The sequence below is a fragment of the Corvus kubaryi genome, unplaced genomic scaffold, assembly GCF_017639235.1.
Source record: "Corvus kubaryi isolate FWS band 111438036 unplaced genomic scaffold, C.kubaryi_AGA036_p1.0 37249, whole genome shotgun sequence".
NCBI lineage: Eukaryota > Metazoa > Chordata > Aves > Passeriformes > Corvidae > Corvus > Corvus kubaryi.
In genome coordinates this window covers 5,419,297-5,429,754 of record NW_024581072.1, presented here as the reverse complement: position 1 = coordinate 5,429,754, position 10,458 = coordinate 5,419,297, and the positions used below count along the sequence as shown (strand labels likewise).

The 10,458-nt window shown below is 47.2% G+C and overlaps 1 protein-coding gene and 1 long non-coding RNA gene across 3 annotated transcripts in view; one reads left to right on the top strand and one right to left on the bottom strand.

Annotated features, from left to right (window-relative positions):
* The first annotated feature begins 4,824 nt into the window (after positions 1 to 4,824).
* On the top strand, positions 4,825 to 8,344 carry LOC121662424 (cyclin-dependent kinase 4 inhibitor B-like). The gene is given in 3 exon segments (XM_042023558.1): positions 4,825 to 5,704; positions 5,707 to 5,747; positions 7,238 to 8,344. Coding segments are annotated over 3 exon segments (525 nt in total). The 5' UTR covers positions 4,825 to 5,484; the 3' UTR covers positions 7,502 to 8,344.
* LOC121662426 overlaps positions 8,108 to 10,458 on the bottom strand; it is a 2,697-nt gene continuing 346 nt past the window's right edge. The window contains exons 2-4 of one of the 2 annotated variants that reach the window (XR_006015290.1): positions 9,933 to 10,038; positions 8,784 to 8,874; positions 8,108 to 8,174 (exon numbers count right to left, since the gene is read on the bottom strand). This is a non-coding gene — a long non-coding RNA (uncharacterized LOC121662426). Of the gene's footprint in view, positions 8,175 to 8,783; positions 8,875 to 9,932; positions 10,085 to 10,458 lie in introns of those variants that run through there. The other variant, XR_006015289.1, reaches the window with a different exon arrangement.

Below are 10,458 nucleotides of genomic sequence, written 5' to 3'. Positions count from 1 at the left end.
TGAGCCAAAGAGACAGAGGGATTTGCTAAGCACTGTACAGTTAAATGATGGGGATGGGAGAATTATTACTTAGATTCTAAGAACTTTTGCTGCAATTGCCGCAGATGCCAAGCTGGAGCTGTGCTACGCTTTGTCAATTGAATAATGGGTCCTAGATTCTGCATTCATGTCTTTCTCTGCAGCCAGCTGTACCTTTGAATGTGAAGGCATATAAAATAAAAGTCAAAAAAGGAAAAGAGAAATTAAAAACCTAAATATAGATAGCACATTTTTTGATGTTGTGGTTTATCAGGTTTTCCATAGTACAAACCGCAGGACCAAACCTCTGTGATATCTGTGGATCAGGGAACTCCTTCTGGTAGGGGAAACACCTTATTCCCAAATAACAAAATGAGGGGTAGTTTACAGACCAAGATAGTTGGCTAGCATCTGGTTTTGGTGTTTTAGTAGCTTACAGTTCTTTGACGTAAGAAAGTTATTTGGGTTTTTTGTTTGCTTTTTTGTTTTGTTTTTTTTGAGGTTTTGGTTGGTTTATTTTCTCGTTTGTTTGGGTTTTTTGTTGTGGTTTTTTAGGGTTTTTTGGGGTTTTTTTTGGGGGGTGGGAGGGCGCCATTGGTTTTGTTGCTGCTGTTTTTCTAACAGAGTACTTTCTTTAGCACTGATTAAGCTATTCTGGGAGAACGTTCTATCAAAGAGCCACAAGAAAGCAAATCCAACATTATAACCAAACACAGGAGCAAGTGTCAAGGTCTCTCTCACTGAATCTGTAAAACTTACAACTTCAGTAATAGTGCACACAGAGAGCATTACAAACACAGATGGGCAAATAGCCATAAAATTGCCAGAAAGGTGTCCATGCAGTGTTTTATAGTGCTGATGTCCAGTTTCCTTGAAATAATACATAAAGAACAACTGGATATAAAAGACAAAATGAATTTCCAAAATACTGTCAATACCGTAACAGAGAGACAAACTAAATTAGAGTTAGTGGTTTTATACTTCCACTTGAAAGAAGTGCAAAACCAAGATGTTTTTCTATTCTGGCTTATTTGCATATTTATTTTGTTCCAGACAAGGAATGTTAGGTCACCAATGTTGTCTATTTTCCCACTTCCCAGAGAAAGAGACCCAGTTAAGGGAAGAACAGAACCTTCTACTTGAGATGCAACTACTTAAAGGGTGTCAGTTAGAAGAAAACGTACCCTGGACAAGCCTGCCAATAATTTTTTCCTCCCCAGGAAAAATTAGGCTGGCAATAACCAAAGAGGAAACAGACTTTTTTTTCACAAAGCCAGATTCTCCCCTGCTTAGATTAGGTCTCCTGTAGATGCTAAAAGGCTGGCAGAGAAAATTTTTCCATCTGCTACACAATTCTGTGAAGCTTTTCTCACATTCTGTGAGAGCCTTTTCTTTCACATGCAGGCTGGACCAAAACAGAGAAAGACGGTTTGGTAAACTATCTGCACCTGCAGGCCGTTGTGAGAACATAGTGGAATTGTTTTTGATTCACTGAGAATAATATTTTGAAATGGGTGGTTATACTGCTCAGCCACTCACTTTGGTGGGTGGCTGGCCAAGGGGCCAATCATGTAATTTTTCTTTTGTGATGCATGCTATAAAAAGATGGGGTTTTGGTATTAAAGGGTCAGCTTCGACCATCTTCTCTGACCTGAGTGCATGTCATTTTCGCTGTCCCTGTGCCCAACAGCAACAGTCCCTGATACATTCAATTAGTATTTGCAGGGAGCATGGAGTACTCACCATTTACTGACAGGTAAGCAGATGGCCAGAGCTGGCACATAACTACTGTGAGGTAGAGTTGGTAGGAGAACTGGATGGTAAATATGATATTTTTGGAGACTGAAAGTCCATTGGTCTCGCAGTTATCCCTCAGCTTGAAGTTTTTAAAATCTGTTTTCCTTATTTTTTTGGTTATATCTTCAAATCCTTACCACAGTATCTCCAAATATTCCTGTTGTCCTATGATACCCTACTCTTTTTGGCAGGCATCCTGGTGATTTCCTATAGGAGTCAATGGTGTCTGTCCTCCCCAGTGAAAGCTGTAACGTAACTGGCAATAGGGGTTTGTACTAACATTTGCACCTACTTTAAGAAAACATTCTGCAGAAGTAGCTAATTGACTGTTTTTTAAAAATCCAATGCTCTTTTTAACCTATACTAATTTACATTATGGCAGTGAATTGTTTGCTCTAATTTTAAAGCAATATTCTGGAAGAACTTCAATTTCCTAGGACTCAAATCAGTGAAAATTAAGAAAAATTGCTGTAGCATTCTCCTTTGTGGTAAGTTGCTTTTGAGAATACTAAGTTGATTACACATTATACATGAGTATCTTCTTGAATCTCTCAGTGTTTCTCTTTTCTTTTTTTGATTTTAGAAAATGGAATTCTTGCAGTGTCTTCCTACTTGCCAAGAGATTTGTATTTGTTTGGCATTTTATCACTGTCCATATACATAACTAATAAGCCTGCAGCACAGAAAGGTGTGACACCTTCCTAAAGGATTATTTTAAGGTCATGATTGTACAATTTACCTTTCCACTATTAACACTGAAACAGGAAGAAGTCACTTCCACCTGTGCAGCAGCTTCTTTAAAGCTACCATCAACTGGACAGTGGAATTTTCAGAACAAAAGGAAAACTCTGTCTGAGATTCCAGCTGCAAGGCAAGCAGTCTCCACCTAAAATATCTCAGTTTTGCTAATGGGCAGGCTTTCCTTTCTGGGTCAGGAAAATGAGCATTTATGAATCTGCAGAAGGGAGAAGAGAACATTTATGAGTTTGCTGGAGTCTTCCCTAATGGCACAGTGTGGGTTTTTCTGATCTGCAAGAAAAATTATGAAGGACTCCTTAATTTGTCCTTCATATATATTTGACTATTCTACTTCATGAGGTTGGTAGGAAATGCCACTCTTTTCTGGAAGCAGTGTGAAGGAATATTTTGGGGCATGGTTATCTTATTTACCATATAGCCTTGAAATAAGAAGTTAAACAAATACGTAGAAAGCTAGTCTTTCTTTAGACATTCTTTTCATGCTTTTTCTTTGTTAAAATAAAATGCCCCACCTAAATCTTTCACACAATTCCAGTAGACATGGACTGATTTTTTTTAACCTTATGGATATACCACTGGCATCAAAGCCTTGTCAGAATTCTTTTTCTTTATTGTTTGTCCTGTAGCTGAGAATCAGGATCAATATACTGTCTCTACGAAATGGATTCTACAATACTGCTATTTACTGTAGCTCCTGTGAAGATTAGATTGCAGTCTTTTTAAGGCTTGACTATACTGCTCACAGCTTCGGTGTTCCATTGTACAGTGGTCTACATACCAGGGTATATGGATTAAACTATTCCACTTGTTTCCTTTTTATTTTTATTTAATAAAGAGTTCTGAAATATCTTTATTTTCACATTTGCATGGCACCCGGTGCTTGAATGAAAAACTCATTAATAAAGAGCAAAGAAAACAAAGCCAAACCAACCAAACAAAAACCAAAACCCAAACACAAGAAAATCGCCAGATCATGTTTAAATGCTCAATTATTTAACCAGAAGCAACTATTTATGTCAAGAAGCTCTTTGTTGTGAGTGAAACTCCACTCATTTCTACCTATCTAAACATAGAAACAGTAGCAAAGTGTAATGATGAAGAAGAATTTGGCACAGTTTTAGGAACGTGCTAAGTGTTGCCAGTGAACACACAAATGTAAGCTGAAGACAGTTGTTGTTGGCCACCCCAGTTACCACTCTTCTGTTTGCTGCTGGTGGAAATTGCCTGCACCATTTGGTACTGAAAACAGATTGCTTTCTTGGTAGTATAGCTCTGCCTTTCTAAAGTATTATGAGAAGAAAGTAATGAATAGCTTTGATTAATATGTGCTAATTGTTTTAGGTACAGCTAAACAAGCAAGTGGTGTGATTGGTAAAGAATTTAAAAAAGAATGACAATATGGAGTAGAGTTATGACCGTGAACCAGGAGAATGAGCTTAGAGATAGTATGTGTCTGCCAAAGGTCACACTCCTGCACTGAGGTGAGGAAACAGTTCACTTTTGTGACACTTCACACTGAAAGAACTGTAGGTAATTATAACCTCAAGAATGATAGAATACTCTGGTTTGGAAGGGACCCACAAGAATCATTGAGTCCAACTCTTTAGTAAATGGATTGTATAGAGACCAAACCACAAGTTCTGCATTATTAAGCACCATGTTCTAACCAACTGAGCTAATCTCAGGGTTGTGAAGCATATCTTAAATCATACCAAATGAAAAAGAGGGACTTTTTCTTTGCACCATACCACGTGCAGTAAGACCTAAGAAACTTTTATCTCCCCTTGTAACGCCCACACGCCATTTATGGTAGCTAAACTGAGCCTCATCCCATGGGATGCGGAGGACGACACGGCCCGACATCGCACTTCAGACGTGTTGACATGCGGGGCGTTCAGAAAGGGTACTTTTAGGGACAGGTCCGGAGGCGGGGGTTCCCCCGGCGCGGACCGGCCCGGGCAGCGGGCGGCGGGGGGAGCTGTCCGTGGTGCTGCCGACCCCGCGCTCCCCCGAGCGCTCCGCCCCGGCCCGGTCCCCGCCGGGAGGCGGGCGCTGGAACCCTGCCGTGCCGCGGGAGAGCTTAGCTTGCCGGTTCGCCGCGGCCTTTGTTTGGCTTGCAACTTTTTTAAGGAGAGAAAAAGGAAAAAAGAAAAAAAAAGAAGAAAAAAAGAAAAAAAAAAGAAAAAAGAAAAAAAAAGAAAAAAAAGAAAAAAAAAGAAAAAAAAGAAGGCGGCTTAGGCGGTGGGATGGAGACGTCGCAGCCGCGATTCGTGTCTCACTGAAGGCTGTCGGCGCCGCTGCGCCCGCTATCTCTTATTAAGTGTCTCTGCCAACTAAGAAAGCAGAGACAGGAGCTCGCAGCTCACCCAGAGGAAGGGAAGGAGGGGCGGCCACCGCCGCCTCCTGCGCCAGCTGGTGTCCCGAGAGGGCGAGGAGGCAGCACCGGGGCGGGAAGGGACCCTGCTGACACTAGGCCCGCGGTCCCGGGGCCACTCTCCTCCTCATGTCCCGCCTTCGTTAGTCTTTTGCTACCTTTGCCTCTCCCCTTCCCCCCGCCTCTGCTCCCCTCGGGGCGGTCAGGCACTGGTTAAGACACTGCTGGCCTCAAGAGAAAGCCCCGAAGAATAAAATAATAGACGAACATAAAAGACGGAGAAAGACCCCGCCCCGCCGCCTCCCGCCCGCCCGGCAGCCCGGCCCTCCCTGCCGTCGGAGAGGTGCGCAGGTCGCTCCGCCCCGTCGGGGCGAGGCCAGCGGTGACCGCGAGATGAGCTGGGCGGTGCCAGCCGGGAGGAGGAAACAACTGCCGGGAGGCTCCTCCTCGTTCTCGCAGGTGGAGGCGGCCTTGGCGACAGCACCGTGCGGCAACCTCTGGGCCGGGGCCGCCGGGGGCGCGGGCCGGGCGTTCCTATGGGCAAGGCACTCCTCGTGGGCCGGGCGTTCCCATGGGCAAGGCACTCCTCGTGGGCCGGGCGTTCCCATGGGCAAGGCACTCCTCGCGGGCCGGGGTCGCCGCCAGCCTCGGGCAGCGCGGGGCGGCCGAGCGGCGGCTGCGGCGCTGTGCGGGGCGCGGCGGCGGATGAGCTGGCCAACGCCGCCGCCCGCGGGGACCTGCGGCGCCTCAGGGAGCTAACCCTAACGCCGTCAACTCCTACGGCAGAACCCCCATCCAGGTAAGGAGGCGGACTGTGGGCGGCTGGGCGAGGGCAGCGGGCCCTCCGTGCCCTGCCCGAGGCGGGCCGGTGGCAGCGCCGGGACAGTGGCCCGGAGCCGGCCGCCCCCGGTCACAGTGTTCGGCTGTTGACAAGGCGGCGGGGCACAGGGGTTCTTCTCGCCTCTCTGGGAAGGAGAAAGTCTGTGACGGCCGCAACAGAGAAGTTTTAGTCTTAGCAATTCTTGACTGTATTTGAACCAACTGAGATAGGATGACTCAAATCCGAGAACTTTAATGCTCATCTCGCAATAAACGTGCAATGAAATGTAAAAACTCACGTTTGCAGAAATAATTTCCCTTTCGTTACACCTCGTCTTCTGCTTTATATGACTGTTAGTATTTTTCGTCTCCTGTCCCATGGGAAAAAAACCCGATATTCGGTGGCTCTCAGAAACAAAAACACCTGGTCACGATAGCCTTGCCCAGCTTACGCTGCAGGTAGACAACGAGCAATCCTTGTGGGGCTCAGTCTGCCCACATTTTACACTCGCGTGAGCGTGTAGGTAGACGTAGCGCCCGGAGGTGTAGTACAGGTTAAATTTATAAAGGCTGAGTTAATTTTCGAGGTAGTTCTAGCCAGCTTTTTTTAAAAAAAAATTCAAAATAAAACGAAACTGGAATAATCTGAGAAGCTATATTTAAGTTTTACTGCCAGTGCTTGCGAAACACTCTCCTACAAAATGTCGGTGCAGCCTTTCACTTGAAACAGGTATTTGTTGCCGTCCTCCAGTGCTGGGTTGTTTTTTTTCTTTTCAATTTGGGCGGCAGGGATTAATTAACCCGTGTGCTGAACGCACTGCTGGGCGCGCTAGGGGAAACCCAATTTAGAAAACGGCGAGCCCGAGGGGGAGGACTGCCGGACACTTCGGTACTGCCCTGGACACGCGGGTCAGGCAAAAGGTGCATTCCCTTCTGACGGTGAGGGAAGCGCAGGTGAGGCGCCTCAGACAGGGTGGGTTCCCTGCATTACGCGTTTCCCCTTGTCAAGGACCTTCTGGAGAAATGACGCCAGTCCCTGCGAGCCGCTCCACCGGCGCGGTTGTGTGGGGACCGGTGCGAAGCGACTTGGTACTTGACCTGGGTTCCTGTGGGAGTGCGTCGGCAGAAGAGCGAGTCCCTTCCCCCGGTTCGTCTGCTCCGAGCCTACCGACCCCCGCCGGCTCCTGTCACGGAGCAGCTCCAGTGTGCGTCCACATGCCCCGACCCGACAGGGGTCCCCGCATCTCTCTGCCCCTCCTGTCCCCTGGCGTGGATGAAGAAGGGTTTTCCGATGCGGCCCAACTCCCCCGACGGGTACATGTTCTCCACCGTTCGTGGCACGTCCGGAGCCGATCTCTATGCCTCACTGCAGATTTTCTTCTCTTTTCCACTGCGGATCCCCATTTCCTTCGGGGCCGAGCGAGAAAGCCTGAGCTCTGCGGCGGGCGCTGACGCTGTCTCTCCCCGCAGGTGATGATGCTGGGCAGCCCGCGGGTGGCCGAGCTGCTGCTGCGGCGCGGAGCCGACCCCAACCGCCCCGACCCGCGCACCGGCTGCCTCCCCGCGCACGACGCGGCCCGCGCCGGCTTTCTGGAGACGCTGGCGGCGCTGCACCGGGCCGGGGCGCGCCTCGACCTGCCCGACGGCCGCGGCCGCCTGCCCCTCGACGTGGCGGCGGGGGGCCCGCACGGAGCGGTGGGGCGGTACCTGCGCGACCCGCCGCTCCGTGCCTAACCTCTCCCCAGGCCATCCCCTCCCCAAACTTATTGCCCGCGCCCGACTCGGGAGACACCAAGTCGAACAGTACTCATGCGATGCTGTGAATAACCCCAGATCGCGTTTCTCTCCTGGGATGCACGAAGGACGATATTCTTTGCTCATGCCTGTGTATTATCCTGCACTGGAAATGCTACGACCTTCCACAGGCCTCTTTTCTCACACAAGAGTCCAAACACTGAAGAGAAATATTAAATATGAAGTAAGAAAATACTAATTGTAAAAATATTAAATAACAAATATTGCATATTTAATATGATGGAAAATCCCCGCACGGAGATGGTACTATAAACCCTCCCTCTGTTTTGATGGGGCCACGTCTGGACTTTCTGCTCCCCGGGGGCTCCCCAGTCACGCTTGCTAGCCCTCCATCTGAAGAAGATGGGAGAGGCTTCAAGCTCACCCTGTCCCGACTGCTCCCTGTTTGATTTTCGTTAAATCGAACTGAAGTGATGCTGAAGCCAATCTACCTCTCCCTAGCAAAACCGGCCGGACAGCAGGATCAGTGCCTCCTGGTGCAATTGCAGCTTTGGCAAATACCTTCGTAAAACCACGTAGGATGCTGTGCATGTCCGTACACGTACCCACAGTGCATCCGTGGCTCTCCTTGTGAAGACTGCAACCATAGCATCTGGAAGGAGAAAATAAAGAGGGATTTGTGTCTCTGCAAGCCTGATACGGTCCCCAGCTGAAGTACTCGTTGTTTTAACAACTTGTAAGTGACCTCCCCTGAGTTAAAATACTTTTTAAAAATCACATGATTGTAAAACGAAGGCAGCCATAAACGAAAAATTAAAAGTCGTACATCTGAGCTGGGCTCCAGGGCTCCATCACCAAGATGCTCAGAGGTGACACATTTGGTAAAGAAACAAGCAAACCTTTGAAACACCTCTGCTGCTGGTGGGGGGAATGAGGGTGGGACTATATATTGATTATGCGAGAGTCGATACATGTTTCACTGGCTGCCCCGGCTCGGGGGAATTGGATGTGAGCGCCCCAGGAAAAAGATACAGCGGCGACCCAGCCTCTGCCGAGGGGAAGTGAGCAGACGGGGAGACCCGCTCCCACCGCGACGAGTCCCCGAGTGCCCAGAGAGGTGTGCTGCGGGAGCGCACGGGCAGCACCGAGCAGGGCGGTGAGGCAGGCGGCGGGGACGGTGCTCCCAGCCGGTGCGGGACAAGTGGGAGACCCTACCTCCCTCCCTAGAACCCACACGGGGCTGTGCTCACACGTCCTGCACCTTAGGGGCTGAGAAAGGGAAGCCAGGCGAGGCAGTGACAGAGCTCAGGTCTTGTATCCCAGCGCAAATCCTGGGCACTTTGCAGAGCTACCTGTAGAAAAGATGAAAAACATTTATCTTGGTTTTGCATTCGTACTGAGTATCCAACCCCCAGATATTTCATATATAAACATGAAAAATAATATATATATACCTTTTTTGTAACGTGTTGGAATATGTTATTTATTATAATGTAATTTCATACAATGCATGCTTTATAATTACTTCGTATAAGTTCTCACACTATAAAATATCTAGTTATGTAATTAATGTACATAATATATCTATGTAATACCTATATAAAGTATACATGATACACATATACAACACACATATATAAACCGTTATGATTATTTATCAACGTGATATATTTGCTTAGCAATTATTTTTATGTCTAATATGCTTAATTTTTAAATTATGCTCATTGGTTTAATTATAACCAAATTATATGCATATTAAACACATACCAAACATTTATGTTATTTTTAGGCTGCATTCACACTTTTTTCATCATAAGAATGCCTAGAACATGTATTTTATACCTATCTTTAAGTAGAAAATGTATAACATTATAATATGACACCTTGTTAATTTGTGCCACACTCTGCCCTAGAACATGGCATAGCTGTAAGTGAACCAAGGACAGCACTGGGGATGCAGCAGTCAAGTGCCTGCATCCCATGCCTGTGGGAACCAGAATGGAACTTCGACCAGATACAGAGATAGGAGGAAGCTAGAGCCTGACTACATTCCTTACGGAACAGTAAGGTTCTATTGAACTGTGCTTCCATCCTCAATTGGACCAGTATTTCTGTTTTCAATTGTCATATTCTCCAAGAACCAGATTTGATTTAAATTTTTTAGCATTTCCATTAAGGCTTATGAAACTACAGCAACAGAAACAGTAATATTATATTATTACTGTTATTGTTCATAAAGTTGGAGGGGAAACAACAGAATTTGCTAGGCTGACTCCACCAAATAAGCAGAGTATGCCCTCAATATGTCCTCAAAACCCAGCAGGGCTAAATACCTAATTGCTATAAATCTGCCTCACAGAGTAGGTCCAGAGTGCCTTCCCAGGACAGGCCCGTGGAGGAGACTACTCACTCCATGGAAGGATGGGGATCACCGGCAAGATCCTGCTTGGCTGCAAGAGCTTCCACAGGCACCTTTTCTTCTGGGAGCAGCAGCGGCTCCAGGGCTTGGAGTCCTCCTTTGAAAGAAGAATAGTAACAGTTAACAACAAACAGCAGCAGCAATACACTTTATCGAGAAAGCCCTAAAAGCATGATGTTTAAGGTGGCAGATTACTGGCATATTTTATTTTTAATATTGCTGCTGTAACTGAGTACATGTGCGAGCACACATGCACCCTTCTGCATCAGGGTTTGTGCCCTGTGCACGACGAGCTCCTCCTCGGCCCCGGATCGGCCATGCATTCAGTGTTGGTGGGAATTCGGTTTCTATTGCCGAAGCTGTCGGGTCATCCTCTCACCGCTGCTCCGTCACTTGCGTCACACAGCCAGGTAGGCATTAATTTCTCTGAATTTTGCCTTGCCTGTCGGGGAGCAGTAGCACGGCAGGGGAGGAAAGGAAAGGAAAGGAAAGGAAAGGAAAGGAAAGGAAAGGAAAG